A 25,461-nucleotide genomic window follows, 5' to 3' on the forward strand; every position below is an offset into this window, starting at 1 on the left:
CTCTCGTCTGTAGGCTTACCCACCTTAAAGAAGTCAAACGTCCCTAACTTAGCAAAAAGTGGTTTCTAAAAATGTCTTTTTAAGTTAGTAATATAATACCCCATTCTTCTGTAATGCGGCTAACTTGCCCAATGTACTGGAACTCAAAGGTGCTTGCTAGTCTGCAAACTCTCTAAAATAATCAATAAGTTTAGAATTACGTTGGGTTGACCTTCCATTCCCACACTGAATGTTTGCTTGCCTTGTGCCCTCGTCCTGGAATGTTATTTTCAGATCCAGACAGTATGTTGATGTTGGAGGAATACCAGTTAAGTATTGGTATGTTTACCAGAATTTAGCTACACTTGACTATAGTGGGAACTAGATATTGTTGTTGGCAGTAGTTGGAGCAAAGCTTATAAAAATTTTTATCAAATTTAATTAGAATTAATTCCTTGAGTTTGAAATTCTTAGAATCAAGAGATACTTGAATAGTATTTTACTGAAGTAATATATAAATGTATAAGTAAGTGTAGTACAGTAGACCCATGAACAGTACAGGGGTTGGGGCACTGATTGTTGAAAATCTGTGTATAACTTTTGACTCCTTAAAAACTTAACTGCGAATAGCCTCATTTTGACCAGAAATCTTAGCAACATAAATAGCTGATTAACACATATTTTGCATATTTATTATGTACTGTTTTCTTACAATAAAGTGAGCTAGAGGAAAGAAAATGTTACTGAGAAAATCATAAGAGCAAATATATGATTGAATAAGAGGGAAACGGCTTATCCTAAAGGTCTAAACTCTTTGTCTTCACATTGAATAAGCAGAGGAGGAGGAGAAAGAGAAAGGATTATTAGTCTTGTTGTCTCGGGTGGAGGAGGTGGAAGGAGAGGCAGGATATACTTGATGTAACTTTGTGAAAATATGTTGTAATGTCTGTTTGACTTTTTTACTTTTCATTTCTCTAAAAATTTTACTATATGGTACCAATCCTTATTTGCTTTAGTTTCAGTGACTGTATTGTAAAATGGTCCATGTCATAAAAGAAGTCAAAAGCAGTCTTGAATAATGAGAACCTTTCTTCCAGATTGTCTAATATCAATTTGTTTTCTGGCACTGCTTCTTCTATATCTTCTTTCTCATTGTCTAGCCCTGGTTTGAAGCACTCATCTCCATCAAGTCGTCTTCTGTTCATTCCTCTGGTGTGGTGTCTGTTCACTCTTGAATGTCTCCAAGATCCCTATCTTGAAACCCTGTACCCCCCACCTTTTAAAAATAATATCTGCACTCTCATGATTTTCTTGATTGCCTCTGTTGTAAATCTTGTGGAGACATGCACAACATCTGGACAGTTTTTTCCAGCAGGAACTTATTATTTTGGGCTTGATGAATTCATGGGTTTTCTATAACAGTGGCATCTTTAGTGGTGTAATCCTTCCAGACTTTGAATGATTTTCTCTGTCAGGGTTCTCTACTGTTAGTATTGACAATCCTTTCCATAGAGTACTTTGTATAACAAGCCTTAAAAGTCCTTATGACCTCCTGCTCTAGAGGCTGGATTAGAGACATAGTGTTTGGGGGCAGGTAGATCGCTTGATGCCTTTAGTGTTGAACTCGTGGGGTTCTGGGTAGCCAGGGGCATTGTCCAGTACTCAAAGAACTTTAAAAGGCAGTCCCTTACTGGCAAGGTACTTTCAGACTTCAGGGTCAACGCATCAGTGGACTCAATCCAGAAAAAGGATTCGTATTGACCAGGCCTTCTTGTTGTAGTCAGAAGACTAGCAAGCAGCTGGTGTTTTATCTTTTTCTTTCAAGACTCGGGGGTTAGCGGTTTTGTAGATAAGGGCTATCCTGGTCATAAACCTGACTACATTATACAAAACAGTAGAGTTAGCCCATCCCTTCCTGTCTTAAATCCTAGTGCTCATTTCTCTTCCTTACTAATAAATGTCTTTTGTGGCCCTTTTATTATTATTATTATTTTTTTTCCAGAATAGGACACTTGTCTGCATTGAAAACCTGTTCAAGCAGACAGAACTCAGTGACTTTCTTAATGGCATCTGGGGACTTGTCTACTGCCTCTTGGTTGGTAGAAGCTGCTACTCCTGTTATCTTGGCATTTTTTAAAACCAGACCTCTTTCTAAAATTATCAAACCATCCTTTACTGGCATTAAATAATCCAGCTTTAGATTCTTCCCCTTCCTTTTATTTAAAGTTGTCATATGACTTCATTTTTTTTTAATCATACTACAGTCTTTAGGCATATAGCAGTTTTGTACCCACATAATAGCTGCATTTTCAATATGAGATAAAAAGGTATTTCGTTAAAAAGTGTTAAGGTTTTTGCACCTGTTGGTGTAGCTTCAGCAATGGCTTCATGAGTTTTCTTGTTTTTTTTTTCCACAATTATTCTTACGCTGTATTCATTTATCTTGAGATAGCAGGCAGCCACAGTTACAGACCTCGATCTGTGGTGTATATTAAGCAATTCAACTTTTTCTTGTAATGTCATGATTTTTCTCTAGGTGGGAGCACTTCTGGCATCACTAGTGGCTGTTCAAATGAGTCTCATGGTGTTACTCAAAGTTCGTATTAAACACTATAAAATTGTACTAAACGCTATGAAAAATACTCAAAACCCACAAAAGATCACTTTTGCCATGATAAGCAATTTGCCGGAGAGACAAACTTCTCACACAGAGATGATTACATCACATAGGGTTTCTTTTTTTTTTTCTTTTCTTTTTTTTGAGACAGAGTCTCGCTCTGTTGCCCAGGCTGGAGTGCAGTGGCGCAATCTCGGCTCACAGCAGGCTCCACCTCCCAGGTTCACGCCATTCTCCTGCCTCAGCCTCCCGAGTAGCTGGGACTACAGGTGCCCGCCACCATGCCCAGCTAATTTTTTGTATTTTTAGTAGAGATGGGGTTTCACCATGTTAGCCAGGATGGTCTCGATCTTCTGACCTCGTGATCCGCCCGCCTCAGCCTCCCAAAGTGACATAGGGTTTTAAGTGGGTGCTCATGACATTTGGGCTCACACAATAGCATTGGGGTGGGGGTGGTACAAGATTATTTCAGTAATACATACTATAATTTTGTGCAGTTTATGATTTTACATTTGTTTTCTTTTAACTGTGAATGGCGCTACGTATGTATGGTCTGTAAGTGCTTGTGTGCTTAAGTTTTGGCAAGTTTTAACTTTTTATACTTTGTGTATATTTTATGGTAGTAAATGATATAGTAAGTTAGTACCAACATATATTTTATGCATTCGTGACATACCTAGCTTTTTCTTAAATTTTTAATATTTCTAGGCTACATAATTTGTCTGTGAATTTTTTTCAAATCGTCACAAATCTCCAAAAATCTTACCAAAATATTTATTGAAAAATATCTGGGTATAAGGGGAGCTACACAGTTCAAACCCGTGTTGTTCAAGGGTCAAGTGTATATTCACTCAGTGGAAATTTTGTAGCTATTAATAATAAATTGTTAGTCTGAAGTAGGTGTAGGAACGTACCAACCACTTTTTATTTCCTACTGGGCTTTTTTTCTTTTCTTTTCTTTTTTTTTTTTTTTTAGCATATCTTACAGGTAAAATAAACACATTTTGTAGCTGCTCTTCTACCTTACCACTATACCTCATTATCATCCATCATTTATATTTAAGTACATACTGTACTAGACACTTGAAATAATTATGTCATGTAAGTGTTACTAATGTATTGAGTTTATGTAACATGAAGAACATTTTCAAAAATACTAAGTCAGCAATTCTTACATCATTCTGGTAGTATATACTGAGATATACTATAATATTTTTATTCTCTTACACAATACTGACCTCTAGAGATAAAGCACTGTAAATTCACTTCTTAGTAAAACTGGTTTTGGAATATTTATAAAAAGAATTAAGAGGATTTTTTGTTTTTTTTCTCTTCATTTTCTTTTTACTTTTATGAATAATTTCAAATAAACATAAAATTATAATGAATACTTATATACCCCTTCATCCTGATTTAACAGTTGATAACAGTTTTACATATTTGCTTTCCTGTTTTTTGGCCTATGTACCTTAAAGAAAATTATAAGGATCATAATAAACATTTTACCCTTATACTTCAGTATGCATCTCTAAAAAGTAAGGAGATTTTCTACAAAAGGACAGTATATTAATATAATAAAGTTAACAATTATTTCCTAATGTCATCAAATATTTACATTTCCCCAATTGCTGCTAAAGTGGATTTTACAGCTGTTTACTTCAAACCAAGATCCAGTCAACCAACAAACATTTATTTTGGTTGATAGGTTGTTAAGTTAAGGTTTCTTAATCTAGAACAACCCCTAGGCCCCTTGTGCCCCCCATGACGTTGATGTTGGGAAGCTTAAGTCATTTCTCCTTTAGAGTAGTCCATCTTTTGGACTTGTCTGATTGTTTCCAAAGGGTGTCATTTAACTTCTTTATTTTTATATCCTCTTATGAAGTGCAGGTTAGATCTGAATCCTTGATTGGATTGAGGTTAAGCATTTTTGTCATGAATACATCGTAGGTATTTTTCACGTACTTCCTACTGCATCGTATTACATAATACTTGTCTCGCCATTCATGATGCTCAGCTGATTAAAGTGTTCATGACCTGATCTCTTAGTTACAAAATTTTTATTTTTTTGCTACTAGCAGGTAATCTGGAGAGATTTTGACGTCATTTGAGATCCAGTTTTATTAAACCTTTCGCATAATAGTTTTAAGATCTATTAAAGATGTTATAAAATGAGATTTTCTATTTCTGTTGTTTCCACATATATTAGCATGAATTCTTCTATAGAGAACTTTCTCTATTAACTGGAATTAATTTGTTTATCCTGAATGTTTCTTCTAGAAAAGCAGGATAAATGTTTAATTCTTTTACTTTATTTACCAATTTTCAGATAAGGAGTTAGAGTATAGAACCCTTCCAGCGGGAACATGTTTTTCCAGGAAGGAACAGGCTTTCTCTCTCTTCTCTGTAAAATATTCTTATGATCTTAATGAATTTTATATGTTCAGTGTGGTTCAAACAACTACTGTTATTATTTTTAAGTTAAATTTGTTCTTTTTGTTGCTTTTACTAATGCCTTTATTTATCCTTTTTTCTTTACATACTCATGCAGTCCTTTTCTTTAGACATTGGCTCATTGTCTCTTGGTTCACTACTATAAGCGTCAATGAAATTAGCATATTTCAGCCTTGATCATCATTGCATTTTAGACAGTTATATTTTTTTGATGTTTACTTTTCAACTCTGCTGTTCAGCTTGTCAGAGTTAAATGGTGTCCTTTAACTTTTATCAGCCAACTATGAGATAACCATTTATACACCTTTATTCTTTTACCTTATTCCCATCTTTGGTTTCCCGTTAAATCTACAGTTAAATTTGTTCAATGGTAACTGACAATGCATTTGCTAAGAGTTTCTCAGTCACCCCTTGGTTGGATAAAGCTTGTCCTCTAATAGATTACCTCAGAAGAGCTAACTCATGGTATGATCTTCCCTCAGTACATGCTAACAACTTTGTCAATAGTCTTGATACTTAAAAGACTACTTGGCTAGTTATACAGTCTTTGGTTCACCCCGTATTAGTTTCCTCGGGCTGTCGTAACAAGTTACCACAAACTTGAAACAGAAAACTATTCTTTCAAAGTTTTGGAGGCCAGAAGTCTGGCATCATGGAGTCAGTAGGGCCATGCTTTCTCTGCAGGCTTGGAGGAAGTTTTCTCTTGTAGCTTCTGGTGGCTCCAGACGTTATTGGCATTCCTTAGTCAGTAGATGCATCACTCTAGCCAGTCTCTGCCTATCTTCACATGACAGTCTCCTTTCTGTCTCCTCTGCTTATAAGGACACCAGTCATTAGATTTAGGGCTCACCTTACTCCGCTATGACCTCAGCTGAGCTAATTGCATTTGCAAAGATCCTACTTCCAAATGAGTTCACAATCTGAAGGTTCCAAGTGGACATGAAGTTTGGTAGGACACTGTTCAACCCGCTGAACTTCAATGATATAACTATGATGTCTTTTAGAATTGGCATTCTGGGCAAATTTCCCAGGTACTCGGTATGTCTCTCAGTGTAGATATTTAGGTCCTCTCCTAAATTCTTTATTTTTTAGAGACAAGATCTCACTCTGTTGCCCAGACTGGAGTGCAGTGGCATGATCATAGCTCACTGCAGCCTTGAACTCTTGTGCTCAACAAGTGATCCTCCGACCTTGGCCTCCCAGAGTGCTAGGATTATAGGCACAAGCCACTGAGCCCAGACTAAGGTTCTCTTTTGTTTTTTAGGGACATTTTCTTGAATTGTAATTTTAAAGATTAGCTCTATCTCATTAATTTTTCTTTTTCAGGGACTCCTTATATATGTATGTTGACTCTTTTTTTTTTTTTTTTTTAATGTGTCACTTTCTCCGTGGTCCCTTTTATCTGTTTACTTGTTTCACTTTCCTTTTTGCTTTTCTCATTGCTTGCCATACTTTTGGAGAAGTCTGTTGCCCTTTGTGTGTCCTGTGATTTAGTGCTAAGCCTGCAGTGATTTTGTTCTTTTCTTTTTTTTCAGTTTCTTTTCTGTGTTATATGAGCTCCCACTTTACATCTCATTATTGTTTGCCCATCTTTTCTGAGTTGTTGGTCTTGTATTTCATGGCATTTATTCAATATATTGTTGCTTATTATTTTTAATCATGTTAGAATATTGGTTTATGGTTTTTCTCTGCATTGTGGAAATTTGAGTATCCTGAAATGTTTTAATCTGTGTTCTTTATGTTTTCTTTTTATATTTTTCAGTGGACATTGCAGTTTTATACTTCTTATCCCTGTTTGGGCCAGCTATTGTGGGATTGATGGAAGGTTGGTGGCAGGAAGGGAGTTTGGATGATTCTCAGTTCAGGAGATTTCATTTCTGTTAGTGTGGGAAAGGCTTTATCTTCATTATCAGTATGGTTTTTGGTTTTCAGAGCTCTTCTTTCTTGTTTGATCTGACCTTGATTCAATAAAGCCCCTATCTTAATCTCTTCCTTCTCTTCAGCTCTAGTTGCTACCTTCCAAATCCCAAAAGATGTCTTACATCATCATCCCCTCCCTTGCCGCCACCAGGGTGTTCTCAAGACTACGATTCTGGTCCTGTATCTCCTCCCAGCTGCTTCTTGATGGTTTGTTGCCAAGTTTCAGGCCTGTTTCAGTACTTCCCATTTTAGATGGAACCTCTTCCTTCTAGGGAGAAATCCTGGCTGCTATTATCTGAGTCCTATAGCTACTGAGAGTTCTCTGACCTCTTAGCACCTCTGTGAAGCTCTTGCTATAATCCCCACACTAGGGTCAGCTCCAGCGCTTATCCTGCTGATCTTCGGTGTTTACCTCCCTACTTTCTCATACGTTTGTGTTGATAGCTCTCTTCTGTCTCTTACTCTGTAGGTACAGAGCATGGGTATTTCTATTTGTTCTTCTTCTTGCTGTATATAGTTTTTAGAAGGAGGTATGGGAAGAGTCCAGGAGACTGCCATCATTCTTGGGGAACTCAGAAACCCAAACTCAGCTAATGTTTTTGATTTTTTTCTCTGCAGCCAGAAATAAGCTGGTGATGCAGCTGGTTTCATTACTAGCCATGGTGGACTATATCTTGCCCTGTAGTGAGTGACTGCTAAAACAACAATCTAATTGGGATAATTCTGAGTAAGTTTGTTCTCTTGTATAGTTTTATAGTCAGTGAAGAAAACTTCCAAACCAAGAAAATCAGCTGAACCCATCTCTGACATCCCCTTTCCTTTTAAAAATTCTATTCTATTTTGAAATCTAAGGCTTTTTCTTTAATACTCTGATAAAGCGGATATGTAAACCGAACTCACCTCTTTTAACTGTTTTCTGTTTATAAAGTCACTTAGGAGATTGAGCTAATATGCGAATAATTGAAACCATGAGTATATAGAAGTGGAGGCAGTATAAGAGAAAATGCGTTTTAAAATTGGAGTTAGGGAAGTTACTTGTGCTTATGTTGCAGGTTGGGTTCTCCAGGAATCAGACTTGGAGCTGGAGATTAGCTTCAGGATGTTTATTAGGGAGTGCTCTTGGGATCACAACTGTGAAAGAGAGGGAAGGAAGTGGGATAGATGCAGGGAAAAGTGGAGTTGCAGTGTCATCCCAGTGGAGCATGGGAATCCTTAAGCCAAATATTTAATAGTCGTTGTCTTTGGCTATGCAAGATAACCTGACCTTTTTTAGTTTTGTCTTAATACATGTCTATTTTACAAATACGTATATACTACTTTAGTACTCTGAAAAAAAATAAAGCTTTCTGTTTTGGGGGAAAATACAAATAGTTTTTTAGAAGAGAGTTATTTTGTCAGTCATACATGGCATTTGGGTTCTGAAGAATATAACCTTTAGTTTTAAAGCTTCAGTGCCATTAATGGATATTATATTTGCTTTTCAGCTTGGGCAATGGTAGATGGTGGTTCAAATGTGAAAGCCCGCTCTTCCTACAATGAGAAGACCCCAAGGATCGTTGTGTCTCGTTCCCATTCAGGGATGGTCAAACAGGTCGCTCTTCAGACTTTTGGAAACCAGACTACAATTATCCCAGCTGGTGGGGCTGGTATGTTCCTCTTCCTGTGTGATCCCTGGAGAATGTTCCTGGCATGGTCAAGGCTATGTTAGGAGACTAATTTGCTTGTCCATGCTTGGGAAGAAAGTGAGGAGGAGTGGTGTACTTTCAAGGCAGGCTTGGTCTCCTGTTTGGTAACCTCGAGGGTGGGATTTTAGTCACTCTGCCCTTCTTATTAGAAAGAAGCAGTCTCACAGCAGTGATTTCTCTTTCTTGAATACACAAAAGCATATTCCCATTAGATCTACCACTAATTGCTTTTTATGCAATCTGATTTCAAAATAATTGTCTTACTTAACTGTGGGAATATCAGGGAGAGGAAGAAAGATCAAGCACTTAAGATGCTTCATATGGCAGAAAGACCGGCCAGGCGCGGTGGCTCACGCCTGTAATCCCAGCACTTTGGGAGGCCGAGGTGGGTGGATCACCTGAGGTCGGGAGTTCAAGACCAACCTGACCAACATGAAGAAACCCCATCGTTACTAAAAATACAAAATTAGCCAGGCATGGTGGCGCATGCCTGTAATCCCAGCTACTTGGGAGGCTGAGGCAGGAAACTTGCTTGAATTGGGAGGCAGAGGTTTCGGTGAGGCGAGATTATGCCATTGCACTCCAGCCTGGGCAACAAGAGCGAAACTCTGTCTCAAAAAACAAACATATGGCAGAAAGACGCCAGGAGTCATCATTAAGTATTATTAGAAAGGCTAATCCCTGAGTCACTTCTAACACCCCTAAACTCTTTAACCTGTGTGCCTGGGATGAGCAAGAGAGGCTAGTGCACACCCACCTTACTGTGTATTCTGTACTATTGTATTATAGTCAGCCTAGTTTTTCGGAAAATAAACCGATAATACAATTTCAAGCTTCGTGAGCCATATACAGTCTCTGTTGCATACTATTCTTTGATTTTCTTTAATGAACTTTTGAACATATTTTTTAAAAATTCTCATCTTAAGAGCCCTGCAAGAACAGGCCATGAGCTGGATTTAGCTTGAGGGGCTGTTTGTCAACTCCTGTTATGAGTACTGTCTAACATGTCAGAAATGTTTTAATTCAGGTTAATAGCAAATTATGGTCAGAAAACAAATGTGTTGGAAAACCTTCTCAGCACACATAAAGGGAGAAGTAATACTTCTTAACTTTTTTTTTTTTTTCTTTTTTTGAGATAGGGTCTCATTCTGTCTCCCAGGCTGGAGTGCAGTGGTGTGATCTAGGCTCACTGCAACCTCCGCCTCCTGGGCTCAGGTGATTCTCGTGCCTCAGCCTCCCGAGTAGCTGGGACTACAGGCATGCACCACCATGCCTGCCTAATTTTTTATTTTTAGTAGAGACGGGATTTTGCCACAGGCTGGTCTTGAGCTCCTGAGCTCAGGCAGTCTGCCTGCTGTGGCCTCCCAAAGTGCTAGGATTACAGGCGTGAGCCAGCACACCTGGCCGATACTTTTTAACTTTTATGCCTAATAATTTTAATTTTCTGTTCTATATATCTGCTTTCTTTCATATGGCTTCATTATTTTCTTAGAGGCTGTCTGTTAGGTTGGTTAGGAAAAGTAATGTCCAGAATACCCAGCAGGGATGAGATGACTAGGTTCTAGACCCAGTTTCTTCTGCATTTGTTTTATTACTTTAATTTTTAAATTCTGCCTCATTACAAAAAGGCTTTAGAGTGGTAGTGTTACTGTTAGTTCTCTTTCACATCAGGCCTACTTAGATGTTTAGGTAAAACTTGTGTGTGTAATATGTCATTCCACAGAAAATGGCACATACTGAATGTGTCATTCCATAGAAAATAACCACATTGTAGATTTAAAATTTTTAAATTGTAGATATATATTTGGTTACATTTGAGACTAGCTTAATAGGTTACTTTGCAGGCCGGGTGTGGTGGCTCATGCCTGTAATCCCAACACTTTGGGAGGCCAAGGCAGGTGGATCACGAGGCCAGGAGTTCAAGACCTACATGACCAACATGGAGAAACCCCATCTCTACTAAAAAATACAAAAAAATTTAGCAGGGCATGGTGGCACGCACCTGTAATCCCAGCTACTCAGGAGGCTGAGGCAGGAGAATCACTTGAACCCGAGAGGTGGAGGTTGCAGTGAGCCGAGATTGCGCTGTTGCACTCCAGCCTGGGCGACAGAGTGAGACTCTGTCTCAATAAAAAAATAAAAAATAAGTTACTTTGCAATGTGTTTTTGTTCTGAGTTTAATGTTTATACTGTTACTTTAAATTTTTTTTAAATTTGAAATAATTTTAAACTTAAGCAGTTGCAGAGACTGCAGCAAGCTCCTGCACACCCCGTCCTGTTATTTTAACAGTATGTTTAATCAGAAAAGTATGCTACTTTCTTAAAATTTTTTGAATAATAACCTAAATTCTTTGTTTATCTTTTAGGTTATAAAGTTTTAGCACTTTTGGATGTGCCTGATAAGAGTCAAGAAAAAGCTGATTTATATATCCATGTGACATACATCAAAAAGTGGGATATATGTGCTGGTAATGCCATCTTAAAAGCCCTAGGGGGGCATATGACTACCCTGAGTGGTGAAGAAATCAGTTACACTGGTTCAGACGGCATTGAAGGGGGACTCCTTGCTAGCATCAGAATGAACCACCAGGCCCTGGTCAGAAAACTCCCAGATCTAGAAAAGACAGGACATAAATAAGCATAACTGATTACAGGGTACAGTTCTTCACAGCTGAAATGGTTAGCCTGAGATGCTGGAAGCTTCAAAGGATTGGTGGAGACTATGCATGGTTAAGGCCATCCCAAACTTTTTAAAGTATTTATGAAGCATCAGAGACTTATTTTCCCTGTAATAGGATGCAAGATCAGGGAAAATGGGTTGCTTTGTGTCTCAAGTATTGTCTTTATTTTTGAGACTATTTTCATACAGTTGTCATACACAAGGCACATATATATATTTGTGAATTAAAATCTGTAGCTGAGTCTACATTGTTATGAGTCACCATTTTCACACAACATCATGAATCTTCACTGTTTGTTAGTACTTTCATATAGAATTCGGTTGAAGGAAAGATTGATTTTTGTGTAGATGTTTAATATAACTTTACAGCTATATCTCATTGAAAATAAAGTCATTGGGGATTTTTACCTCTAATTTAGACGGAAAGCACAAGAAGAAATGTATTTATGTTACTGGATATTTCTATGGATTAAAATAGAAAAAGTTTAATTGATTTTTCCTTTGAAATTTTAATAACAGGTTCACCAGCTGGTAGAAAATAGAGATACATGATGGTTTGCATTGTAATAATTTCTGTATGTGTGTATGTTGTTTTGTTTTTATAAAGAAAAGTGTATTTGTACCCATGAGTTCAGCATTTCTGCCATCTTGCTATTTTCATTTTCCCTATGGAAGATGCATGGTTGCATCCTTTTCCTTCTGACCAACGCTTAGTCTTTGTAAGGTTCGGTTTAAGGTTTCAGGGTTAGCACTATAGTTTTGGTTCATTTTCTCATTAAAGATAAAATATGCTATAAGGCACTATAAGAATATAAATGATTCTATTACAGTTGAAAGTTACTTGACATTACATGAATTGAACTAGCTTTCATTATTTTCAGACACTTTGTTTTAGTATTTTTTTTTTTAATTTGCCAGGTTTGTATATAGAAGATTCTCTCATTATCGAGAATGAGTATGGTTGCTTTTGCCATGGTTGTTTTTACTATTAATAAATGTATCTAGCCTAACCAAACTCTGAAAGTTTAGTAACTTTTGAGATTCTCTTAATTTCTCTTCAGATTAAAATAGAGAAGGTTGAAGGTACTTTTTGATGAAATTTTTTTCTAGTCTGGTTAGAAAAAAACAGTTGTGACGTATTCATTGTGTTACCGTAACTAGAACCTTGCTTTCTGAACTGTCTTTCATTGGGATGTATGGTTTCTCTCAATGTGAAATCTGGAAACTTCATGTAAACTATCCATGCCATTATTTCATGTGACTCCAGTGCCCTTGTATTCCATAACATACTGATAAAGGAGAGGGGTTTCTCATGGTTTCTTTCTCTGCTAAATTTTTTAACCATAAAGCAGCTTTCCCTTTATTTTCCTATCTTGGAAGTAAAATTGACCAAAGAATGTACGTTCTAGCCTGGTGGAATGTGCATACTTTAGGTTTGTATGTTACGTTGTCCAAAGCCCTTTACTTTCTTATTAGTAAACTGAATCTAACATAACACAAATGTTTTCACCCAGTCTCTTGCAACTGGTCAAATTCGAGAAGATGGTGGGCCTCATTAGTAGGCCTTTTCAGTGAAAATTCATTCAAAGTTTTGGTAGTTGGAACACTTGATATTTAAATAAGACTTGAAAATTTTGAAAAGAGTATCAGAGACCTCATCTTTTTTACTTTGCAATAAGCTGAAGAAACTTTCTTTTTCAGGAGAGATGGCAAAGGTATATGCTGTTGCCAGAGTCCTGTGGTATAAGCATCTGTTTTTATTATAGCATGTCAAAGTTAGGGAAATTATTATAGTATGTCAAAGTTAGGGAAATGGGACTGGCGAGTAAAAAATGAAATTTAATTTCAATGTTATATGGGAACTCTGATTTAACGGAAAGCAAACTAGTTCATGTTAGCAGGAATTATTTTATTTTATTTTATTTTTTCGAGACAGAGTTTCACTCTTGTTGGCCAGGCTGGAGTGCAGTGGCATGATCGCGGCTCACCGCAACCTCTGCCTCCCAGGTTCAAGCGATTCTCCTGCCTCAGCCTCCCTAGTAGCTGGGATTACAGGTGCTCGCCACCACTCCTGGCTAATTTTTTTGTATTTTTATTAGAGGCAGGGTTTCTCCATGTTGGTCAGGCTGGTCTCGAACTCCCGACCTCAGGTGATCTGCCCTCCTCAGCCTCCCAAAGTGATGATTTTATTTTTATTTTTAATTGTATTAATCTGCATGTAGATAATGACTTTGTGAAGGTTGTGTGTTGTGTGCAAAACTTAAGATATTGGTTGAGAGTTAAATACATTATTTTTATAATATGTTGGGTATAGTCTAGTTACTAATGATTTTTAAGTACTTTTATAAAAAGTTCATTTTTAAAATTGTTTTTAAAAGCCAATATACATTGCAGAATTAGGAACAGTATTTATATTTATTTATACAAGACATTGTGCCAGAGCATACTAGTAAAACCTTCATGAATGAGTAATGTAATCTCCCAGAATTACATTAAAATTATTTCTAAAAAGTAGCAAAGTCATTACCTTTTACTTTTAATGATCCACACCGCACCAGCTCCTGGTCTTCTTCACTGTTGCCCTTATTTTGAGGCAATTTTTCCTTAAAATATGACTTTTGTGCACCACATTTAGTAGAGGCAGTGACATCAGTGATCTCAGTACCCATCAGCTCTCCCCCTCCTCTGCCCCTCTTCATCTCTTCTACCTTGTGACCATTTCCCTTACTGGTTCATGTTCTCCTGTGTCTCTGCTTTTCTTTCTTAGCCAGGATACTTCCCTCACAACTCTCACTCTCAAATTCTTTTAGATACACATTTTTCTGGATATTGGCTGCTGAAATCTGAAGCTCTGGTAAAGTTCCTAGTACCGGAGATCAATCCTGGAGGAGGCCTAGTTAACTATTGCATTACAAAGACTCCTCAGAAAGTAAAGGAAAATCACCTTCAAAACCACAAACCTTTACGTTGTCAAGTCTAATATGAGTGTTTTTACGAAGTATTTCTTTCTACCCATTGTTCAACAATGTAAATGTAAAAAAAAAATACAAGAGAGTTGGGTAGATGCGCATGCTTGACGAAACTTCCTTTACTGTTTTCCTACTTGTATCCCCAGTTCAGTTGAATTTACAAGGACCTACAAGATGGTCATGTTTGTCTTGGTATGTGCTACCCAATTTTAGTGTTTCTTTTTTTATTTTAAATCAGTAATTATTCAGTTGATTGTTTATACTATATAATGAAGTAACAAAAACATTTTGGTTTGTGTGTTTTAAGTAACAGTTGTGCAAATTCCTCCTGTTTGTTAGGTGCTCCCTTTGAATATTTTGTGAACTGTGTCAGAGGGAGAGGGGTGGTGGCTAGGAAGAGGGTCAGAAAGAAGCTAGAGGGAAGTCAGGAAGGGTAACGGGGAGGATGCAAAGCAGACATCTGCCCTGGTCACCCCAGGGTCAGGATATCTGTCCTTGTCTCATGTTGAATTAAAAAATTGGATCGCACTTAGGCTTTGAAGGTGGCAGCTATCTCTGATAGCTGAGCAGAAGTAAAGAAAGGTGGAGTGCCAATGCAGAAAGGAAAATATTCAGCTTTCCTCTCTTAGATCACACTTTGAAGATGGCCTTCTGGAGACAATCTGATGGGTTAAAACAGGAACTGTTGGAATTATTCTGGCTGTAACTACCTATCGGCTATGTGTTGATTGATCCTAGAAAGAAAAAATAATTTTTCATTTTAGATATTGATTGAATTTAAGATGTATTTATATGCCTACAAAAAGTCTGTCTTGTAACTGTTGTATAAAATAAACCTAATCTATGGTTTCATTTTTAATCTAAAAAAAGTTGTGCCTTAACAATAGGGCATTGTATGTTAATAAGGGAAAACAATCTTTTTAGTAGATGGGGAAAATAGGAACTTTTTGCCATTAAAACTTAAGTTCTTTTGATGTTTTTAATATTATAGTTGGGGGAGATTCATTAAAATTAAATTGAAATAAAATTATTTTTGCATAACCTAGCATTTACAACTAAAGTATGTTTTTTATAAGAACTGGCATCTTGATGTATATAGGTCTGAAATAATATTTCACCTTTTGATTTTTAATTTTAATAATATTAGGCCAGGATAGATCACATTTTTACAAATCTTAGTTTTAAATAAATTATTTCAGTGTGCTGTTAGTCCTCTACAGTCATTTTGGTTTAAAAAATGACTATTTATTTATGGTAGCATATCAATAATTTATTAATGTTAAAAAATACTGTGTATGACATTACAAACCAGAACAGTTCCTGGGGGAGAGGATTCTAATTGATTGGCAGTTCTGAGAGGGCAAGAAGAATGGAACTTTATACTTCAAAAGGAGGTTTTGGTTTTACCAGGTACTGCTTATGTAAATTGTTTATTTTTATTTTATCAAAGCCTGGCAGGTATATGCATTCCAATTTATCATTGGCAAAGCTTTATTTATTTTTAAGGTTGGATGGTGAATTAATTTTGTGGGAAAATGAGATTTGTAAGTAGTTTTCTTTCTAGATAAGATAACCTAAACTTTCAGAAGTTAAGGATGATGAACAATATTGAAATGACTTGTTATATATTGTGTTTGTAAGGGTTCCCTTAACTATCATAATTAACAATTTGTGGAAACTGAAAAAGCATAAACTGTGTTATTTGATTAGTAATATGTTCCCTTAAAATTCATTTTGAGGTGTATGTTATACACATAGTAAATTTTTGTTCAGGAATGACTTGCTCATTCTGTGTTTTTAAAAATAGGAGATAAGGCATAGTGAGTCATCATTACATCAATTAACCAAAAAATATTTCATCCCCTCCGTCCCTGAAATTATCTCCTTTAGCCACCTTTCTTATTCTCGTGTTAGGAGGACACATTTATGGACTTTTAATTTCCATGTGCCATATTGTCCACTACCGGCAGTAGCCAAAGCTAGCTGTTTCAGTCCCACAGAAGAGACAGTGCTCTGCCATGATGACAGGGCACTGCTAGGGCTGGTTTTTCTTGTTTTTCCCTTTTGGCAGTGTGGACTTCAGAAACTAGGTGTATATGCACAGTGGCTTGAGTTTACACTAAAACTAGGAAATTGAGTTTTCAATCTATGTTCTTGCCCCTTCATACCTTTATTTATTTTTTGTCATCTGCCTTATACTGGGCTAACAATGAGATAAAATAAAAATACCTTTGAATACTCTTTTCCCTTTCATGTATTTAAAGCCACAGAGGAACTAGACCATTAGCTGTTGCTGTCTCGTGCTTAGACACCAGTTTACTTAGCATGTTATGACCTTCCTCACCCATACTACCAAATTTAAATGGGTTCCGAGTTCACCCTCTGAAAGGAAGTAAACTCTTCTCTCCCCATGGTTTTAGAGCAGTTTTTACCTGCAAGCACCATCTCTATATGGGCTTTTACTGGATTATACAGTTCTTGAGAGGGATTGCATCTTGGTGTTTTCGTATTTCCACCTCAACTCCAGCACCTAGCCCAGTCTCTTGCACAAATGTGTGTTGAACTAAATTGAATAAAGGATTATTAGCATTAGCATGTTTCGTGCCTTGGTTGTATAAGCTGGTTGTTTGTTTCGTTACCTTTGCAAATATTTATGATTATCACCCCCCCACATACTAAATTGTTTTTAAAAGTTTTGCCTTTCCTTCAGATAGTACCCCAGGCAATTTGCTGTAGATAATGTGATTGCTTCCAATGACGTAATTATCCCAGACTCTCTGCCCCGGATATACTTTGCCAAACGAAATTTGAATTCTCTGAATAAATTGGTCACGTCTAAAAGAGATGGTGTGCTGCATCTCCTTTTTTGCGCGCCCCCCCCACCTTTTTTTTTTCATTGTGGTAAAACGCACATAAAAGTTTACCATTTTAACCATTTTTAAGTATACAGTTCAGTGGCATTCAGTACATTTACAGTGTTATGCAACCACCTGGAACCATTTCCAGAACCTATTCATCATTTCTAAACAAACTATACTCATTAAATAGTAACTCTTCATTCTCCACCATCCTTACCAGCCACTGCCAAAATCCCTGCGCCCACCCCTGAGCCAACTCCTAGTAACTCTTCAGCTTTCTGTCTCTATGAGTTCATCTGATTTTGAACTCTTAAGTCATCTGTTTGAGAATGGATGTACATGACATACATATTATAAAACTTAACTTGAATCCTTTCTTAGATTTTTAAAAAGTAAGATGGAGGATAAAAAGAACAAAAGAAGAAAGGAAAAAATTGTAGAAAGGCGGTAATGTTACTGAACATAAAGGTTTTGGTCTAGGTCTGGTTGTTTGCTTCACAGAAAGCCAATCACTGAGACAATGAGTATTGCCAAGGAAGAAAGGCTTTATTTATTTGCGTGATGTTAAGTCAGGGAATTGGGAGATAAGTCTTAAATCTCTCAAATCTGTCTCTCACTGAACCCCCCAAATTCCTGACTAAAGTTACAGGTTTATGTAGCAGAGAAGGAAAACAGGAGGGGTGAGGAAATGGAGTGGGTCAACAGGCAGCAAGGGGTTGAATGAATGGTCTGGCATCTCATTAGATGGATGGGATGATTGGGTAAGATTCAGTTCCTTGCTGTTAATACTGTCTGGGAGGCCTGAAGGAACTCAGATAAGACAAATGTAAGTTTCAAGCTTTAAGCCCAGGAGGGTCAATTGCTATGTTGACTGAAAAAAATCCCATAAACATCAGTTCTGTTGTTAGTTGGGCCAGTTTCACTAATAAAGCATGATGAAAAGGCTACACAGGCTTTTGTTCTTAAGTTTTGTAGGTGTTAGGCATCATCTAGCCTCTTTAAAATTTTTCAAGTTTCTTCTGAGGATCAATAAAGCAAGCTTCAAAATAGGAAGACCTCTCATTCCATCACTGGCAAACTGTTTATCTCTTTAAGTCCATTGAGAGCAACTTTTTATTACCCACAACATTAATTTCTTCAGCTATAGTTCTTAAGTATAAATTGACATTCTTTCCAATGTTGCATGACTGAAATTTTGCACATTAAATTTCCTAAGGACTTCTTGGAAAAAGTATTTATTGACTGCGGGTTAGTACTTCCCCATTGACAAAGCTGCATGTAAAGATGGCTGGGTTGGGGAGACTGTGGGCTTGCTCTGAACGCTGGTGAATTCTGCCCCAGCCTCTGTTGTCTAGGTGGCTGGTGTTCTGGAATTCACTACCACTCCTTCCATATACTTCCAAGAACACTCTCCAGGCTACAATTGCATATAGAGGCAGAAAATACCTGAATATTACAAGAAGTTCATGACTTCTTGATGCTTTTTAGAGACCTAAGTAATATTTTACTGTCTATGAGTCCATTGGAGTATTGGGTTTATATTTTTAAAATATTGTAATTGCCTCACGCCTATAATCCCAGCACTTTGGGAGGCTGAGGCTGGTGGATCGCCTGAGGTCAGAAATTTGAGACCAGCATGGCCAACGTGCTGAAACCCCGTCTCTACTAAAACTGCAAAAATTAGCTGGGCATGGTGGCAGGCACGTGTAATCCCAGCTACTCAGGAGGCTAAGGTAGGAAAATTGCTTGAACCTGGGAGGCAGAGGTTGCAGTGAGCTGAGATCGTGCCACTGCACTCCAGCCTGGGTGACAGAGCAAGACTCCATCTCAATATGTATATATATATATTTTTTTTTCTTTTTTTTTTAAGAGTCTAGCTTCGGCCGGGCGCGGTGGCTCACGCTTGTAATCCCAGCACTTTGGGAGGCCGAGGCGGGCGGATCACGAGGTCAGGAGATCGAGACCACGGTGAAACCCCGTCTTTACTAAAAATACAAAAAATTAGCCGGGCGTGGTGGCGGGCGCCTGTAGTCCCAGCTACTCAGAGAGGCTGAGGCAGGAGAATGGCGTGAACCCAGGAGGCGGAGCTTGCAGTGAGCCGAGATCGCGCCACTGCACTCCAGCCTGGGCGACAGAGCGAGACTCTGTCTCAAAAAAAAAAAAAAAAAGAGTCTAGCTTCTTGTGTTGGAACATCTTTGTTCATGGATTACATAAAAAGTAGTACCTAGAAGAGTGGTAAAAAGCAGAAAAGAGTACAGTGGATATTTGATAATTACTTGAGGAAGATTAATGTGTCCACATAAAAGGGTGGGGAATTGGATTATGTGCATCTGAGGATGGTTAGATAATTTGTATAATATTTTTACATTTCTTATGTCAACCTTACTTACAGCCCATGGAGGGGAAGGCGAATATTCCCATATTAGAGATGGTCTTCAACTGGCCAATAGTGACTTCCCGAACTGCCTAGTGGGTTTCCTGTCTGGCTGTCTGGCTTGAACTTTGCTGTGGCTAATTAATGCTTTATGGGAACTATTTTTCCCCCTTTGATTTCAGTGACCTTGTTTTCTTCTGGTTATCCTCCTACCTCTTCAACTATTCTTTTCAGTTTCTTTACTGTGTCCTCTGCTACAATTCACACTTCAGTGTTTGTGTTTTCAAAGTTTCCATTTTTGGGTCTCCATTCATCATATTCTCCCAGAGCAATTTTCAAATACCACCTATGTACTGATGACCACAGATTTATACATCCCTGCTTTAAATTTATCCTACACTTCAGACTGATATTTTCAAATGCATATCTTTAATTGACTATACTGCATGCTTCTCAAATTCAGTATGTTCAAATCTAAAGTAATTATGTTGCAGTACACAACCTCTGGTAGTCTCCTTAGCTAAAGACAATAGTGTCCAAAAACTCTTCCAAACCAGGAAATTTAGAGATATGTTCATCACCTTTCTCTAATGGTCTGTGTCTATTTTCACCCCATCTTTAAGAACTTATACTCACTAATGTCTCTTGAAACTTTCTTTTTCCATTTGCCATTGAACAATTTTAGATTCTATCATTAAATTGGTTTAGAAGATTTAAAAATAATTGAGGGGGTAGAACTGAAAGTAATTTTTTTTTCCAAGTAAGTTTTCTTCCTGTTTTTTTGTTTTTGTTGAGACAAGGTCTCACTTTGTCACGTAGGCTGGAATGGAGTGGCGTGATCTCGGCTCACTGCAACCTCTGCCTCCCAGGTTGAAGCAATTCTGACTCAGCCTCTCGAGTGCACACAGGCATGCACCACCATGCCTGGTTAATTTTTGTATTTTTAGTAGACGCAGGGCTTCGCCATGTTGGCCAGGGTGGTCTCGAACTCCTGGGCTCAGGTGATCTACCTGCCTCCCAAAGTGCTGGGATTACAGGCATGAGCCACTGTACCTGGCCATCTTCCTAATTTAAAACAATGCATGTTCAAAAAGAAAATGAGTAAAATACAGATAAGTGCAATGCAAAAAATAAAAACCACCCTAATCCCCCTATCCAAAGAAAACTGATACACATTTTTATTGTGTTTTTGTCTATGTTTTCCTATGGAAATATAAATTGTATTGTGTATTTCAATAATAATAGAAATATGTTTTTTCTCTGCTTTTTAAACTTAGCAATATAACTTTGATTTCTTATGTCAGTAGATATTCATTATAGCATAAATTATAAAACATATTCAACTATACAGATGTGTATGATTTACTTAATGTATCCTCTTTTGTACAATTAGGTTATTTCCCATTTTAGCTATTACAAATAACATTACAATGATCACCCCTGGGATTACTTCCTTAAACTACTTCTATATAAAATAATACACACATTTAAAGGATTGAAGCAGTGGAAACATTCTGATAAAATCAGTAATATATGTTTATCATAGAATTATACATCAGCCAAAATTGCAGAACCCCACCCAGACAAACACTACATAATGGCTGCAAGTTCTAGAGATCCCCAAGACCACTCTTAGCTTCAACTTATTAGAAGGATTTATAGAACTCAGTAAAACTATTATATGGTAATTATTTACTAAAGCAAAAGGATAAAGATTAAGATCAACAATGGGAAAAGGGTCATAGGGCAGAGTCCATAAGAGTTCTAGATATAAGCTTCTAATTGTCCTCTCCCAGTGGAGTCATGCAGACAACACTTACTTCTGTCATCAACTCTATGTAGCAACATGCATGGAGTATTGCCACCTTGGGAGTGTAACTACCAGACAGGTTTATTTTGCCCACTCCCCAGATAAAGCCAATTTATCTAGACTGGGGCATTGCAATAGAGAAAGAGTTTAATACATGTAGAGCCTGTGTAAGGCTAAGTGGAAGATCAACGCTTTATTATGACTCAAATTAGCCTCCCTGAAAATTCAGAGACTAGGGTTTTTCAAGAATAGTTTCATGGGCGAGGGTCTAAGGAATGAGTGCTGCTGATTGGTTGGGGATGCAACCAATAGGGATGTGAAAATCAATCCTTGTGCATTGAGTCCACTTCTGGACAGGGGCCACCAGAGGAGTTGTTGGTCTGGGTGGGGCCATCTGGTCATCAGAAATGCAAAAGCCTGAAAAGACATCTCAAAAGGCCAGTAATCTTCAGTCCTACAATAGTGATGTTATTTATAGGAGAAATTAGGGAGTTGGAAATCTTGTGACCTCCAGAATAACAGATGGTAATCATGTAACTACTATCTGTTGCAGAATTCAAGCCTCCCTCCCCCTCCTAACCTGGTGGCCTTTTATTAGTTTTACGAAGGCAGTTAATTTTTGGAAAGGGCTATTATTTAAACTATGAACTAAATTTATCCAAAAGTTAGCTTGGCCCATGCCCAGGAATGGCCAAGGATAGTTTGGAGGTTAAAGGCAAGATGGAGTTGGTTAAAGCAGATCTCTTTCACTGTTACAATTTTTTCACTGTTATAATTTTTGCAAAGTTTGTTTCAGGAGGCTCACTCATGCCCTGGTGTCCAGGGTTTTTACTGGGATGGATTACTTAAGGATGATCGATAGGCCACATTACTGACTTTAGTCTCCAGCTCTTTAAGAAGTCAGGTTGATACCATGTGAACCAAAGTCCCTGCCATAAATCATGTTGTTAGCCTAGACTATCTAGTGTGGCTCACAGCCCCCATGTAAACACATGCTGTCCTATCAGGGAGGGTATTTCAAGGATTAGAGGTTACTTCCTAGAAGTTAGTCAAGAGCCAAATATTCCTGGTCAAGGTTAATCCTTTACTGCATACCGGTGTATGTCCTTCTAACCTAGATTTCTTTGTATGTCTATATACATATCGATGCAGGATTTTTGCTCCTTAGTTCAGCTAAATCCAGGTTCTTGTCTCACGATGAGGAAAAATTAGGCACATGGACCCAATGAAGGGTGAGGAGGGTGGAATTTATTAAGCAAAAAAAAAGCTCTCAGCAAAGAGAGGGGTTCTTCAAGCAGGTTTCCCTGTCACAATTCAATACCAGGGCTACCATAGACAAGCTTAAGAGGCCAGCCCCGTTCCCTGCATATGGCATGAATTCCTGGTTGCTCCACCCCATTCCCCTAGTGCCTGTGGGCCTCCAGTCTGCTGTGGGCCTGCCCAGGCAAGCCCCCTGTGCAGGTAAACACTTGTGGGGAGGGTCGGAGATTCTCCAGGAACCCTTCCCTATCTGCCTAGGCCTTTGTCTGCCTGCTGCCTCTTATCAATATGTTTCCCATTCCATTTATATTGTATTCTATTTGCTTAGTCTCTGTTTCTAGAAATGCTCAACTGAATTTTTAAAAATAATTGTTGAATAGGATTCTATCATATAAGTGTGATATGGTTTGGCTCTGTCCCCACCCAAATCTCATCTTTAGTTGTAGTTCCCATAATTCCCACATGTTGTGGGAGGGGCCCAGTGGGAGATACTTGAATCATGGGAGCAGTTTCCCCCATACTGTTTTTGTGGTAGTGCATGAGATCTGATGGTTTTATAAGGGGAAACTCCTTTGGCTTGATTCTCATTTTCTTGTCTGCCACCATGGAAGATGTGCCTTTTGCCTTTGCTATAATTGTAAGGCATCCCCAGCCACATGGAACTGTAAGTCCATTAAACCTTTTTTTTTTTTTTTTTTATAAATTACTTAGTCTTGGGTATGTCTTTAGATCAGCAGTGTGAGAACAGACTAATACAGTAAATTGAGACCAGTAGAATGGGGTGCTGCTGTAAAGATACCTGAAAATGTGGAAGCGACTTTGGAACTGGGTAACAGTCAGAGGTTGGGACAGTTTGGAGGGCTCAGAATTAAAAAAGGAAAATGTGGGAAAGTTTGGAACTTCCTAGAGACTTGTTGAATGGCTTTGACCAAAATGCTGATAATGATATGGACAATAAGGTCCAGGATGAGGTCATCTCAGATGGTGATGAGGAACTTTTTGGGAACTGGAGTAAAGGTGACTCTTGCTATGTTTTAGCAAAGAGACTGGTGGCATTTTGCCCCTGCCATAGAGATTTGTGGAACTTTGAACTTGAGAAAGGTGGTTTAAGGTAGCTGGTGAAAGAAATTTCTAAGCAGCAAAGCATTCAAGAAGTGATTTGGGTGGTGTTAAAAGCATTCAGTTTTAAAAGGAAAACAGCATAAAAGTTCAGAAAACTTATAGCCTGATGGGATAGAAAAAAATTTTTTTTATGAGGAGAAATTCAAGACAGCTGCAGAAATTTGCGTAAGTAAGAGCCAACTGTTAATCACCAAGACAATAGGGAAAATGTCTTCAGGGTATGTTAGAGATCTTTGCAGCAGCTCCTCTCATCACAGGTCCAGAGGCCTAGGAGGAAAAAATGGTTTATGGCTCAGGGTCCCTGTGCTCTGTGCAATCTAGGGAGTTGGTGCCCTGCCTCCCAGCTGCTCTAGCCATGGCAAAAAGGGGCCAAGGTACAGCTCAGTTTATGGCTTCAGAGGGTGCAAGACTCAAGCCTTGGCAACTTCCACGTGGTGTTGAGCCTGCCGGTGCTCAACAAGAATTGAGGTTTGGGAACCTGTACCTAGATTTCAGAGGATGTATGGAAACGCCTGGATGTCCAGGCAGAAGTTTGCTGCAGGGGCAGGGCCCTCATGGAGAACCTCTGCTAGGGCAGTGCAGAAGGGAAATGTGAGGTTGAAGCCCCGATACAAAGTCCTCACTGGGGCACTGCCTAGTGGAGCTGTGAGAAGAGGGCAACTGTCCTCCAGACCCCAGAATGGTAGATCCACCGACAGCTTGCACTGTGCACCTGGAAAAGTCGCAGACACTCAGTGACAGCTTGTGAAATCAGCTGAAAGGGAGGCTGTATCCTGCAAAGCCACAGGGACAGAGCTGCCCAAGACCATGGGAACCCACCTCTTGCATCAGCATGAACTGAATGTGAGACACGGAGTCAAAGGAGATCATATTGGAGTTTAAAATTTGACTGCCCTGCTGGATTTCAGACTGACATGGGGCCTGTAGCCCCTTTGTGTTGGTCAATTTCTCCCATTTGGAACAGCTGTATTTACCCAATACCTGTACTCCCATTGTATCTAGGAAGTAACTAACTTGCTTTTGATTTTACAGGCTCATAGGCAGAAGGGACTTGCCTTGTTTCAGATGAGACTTTGGATTGTGGACTTTGAGTTAACGCTGAAATGAGTTAAGACTTTGGGGGACTGTTGGGAAGGCATGATTGAATTTGAAATATGAGGACATGAGGCTGGGTGCGGTGGCTCATGCCTGTAATCCCAACATTTTGGGAGGCAGAGGTGGGTGGATCAGCGGAGGTCAGGAGTTCAAGGCCAGCCTGGTCAATATGGTGAAACCCCATCTCTACTAAAAATACAAAAAATTAGCTGGGCGTGGTGGCGCACACCTGTAATCCAAGCTACTTGGGAGGCTGAGGCAGGAGAATCACTTGGATCCAGGAGGCAGAGGTTGCAGTGAGCCAAGATTGTACCAATGCACTCCAGTGGCAGTCCAGTGGCACTCCAGTGAACTCCAGTGGCTCTGGGTGACAAAGCAAGACCCTGTCTCAAACATTTTTTTTTCTTATTATGAACTTTATTTTCCTGACTTTTTGCATGTGTAGTTCCTTTCGATTTCAAGAAGTCAGCATCTTGAGCAATGAAAAATTATTTCAACAAAATTTTAAATTTGTTTAAGAGGTGCATATTCTCCAGAGCAGTGGTCCTCAACCTTTTTGGCATGAGGGACCAGTGTCATGAAAAACAATTTTTCCACAGACTAAGGCAGGAAGGGGATGGTTTCGGGATGATTCAAGCAC

The 25,461-nt window shown here is 38.5% G+C and overlaps 1 protein-coding gene and 1 pseudogene across 1 annotated transcript in view; both read left to right on the forward strand.

Annotated features, from left to right (window-relative positions):
* Positions 1-17,144, forward strand: part of BPNT2 (3'(2'), 5'-bisphosphate nucleotidase 2) — a 37,332-nt gene extending 20,188 nt beyond the window's left edge. The window contains exons 4-5 of the mRNA XM_055286361.2: positions 8,452-8,613; positions 11,019-17,144. Coding sequence (XP_055142336.1) covers positions 8,452-8,613; positions 11,019-11,290 — 434 coding nt within the window. The 3' untranslated portion in view covers positions 11,291-17,144. The remainder of the gene's footprint in view (positions 1-8,451; positions 8,614-11,018) is intronic.
* On the forward strand, positions 13,181-17,144 carry LOC129486437 (UPF0764 protein C16orf89-like; annotated as a pseudogene).
* Positions 17,145-25,461: the final 8,317 nt, after the last annotated feature.

Source organism: Symphalangus syndactylus, chromosome 7 (assembly GCF_028878055.3).
Source record: "Symphalangus syndactylus isolate Jambi chromosome 7, NHGRI_mSymSyn1-v2.1_pri, whole genome shotgun sequence".
Lineage (NCBI taxonomy): Eukaryota > Metazoa > Chordata > Mammalia > Primates > Hylobatidae > Symphalangus > Symphalangus syndactylus.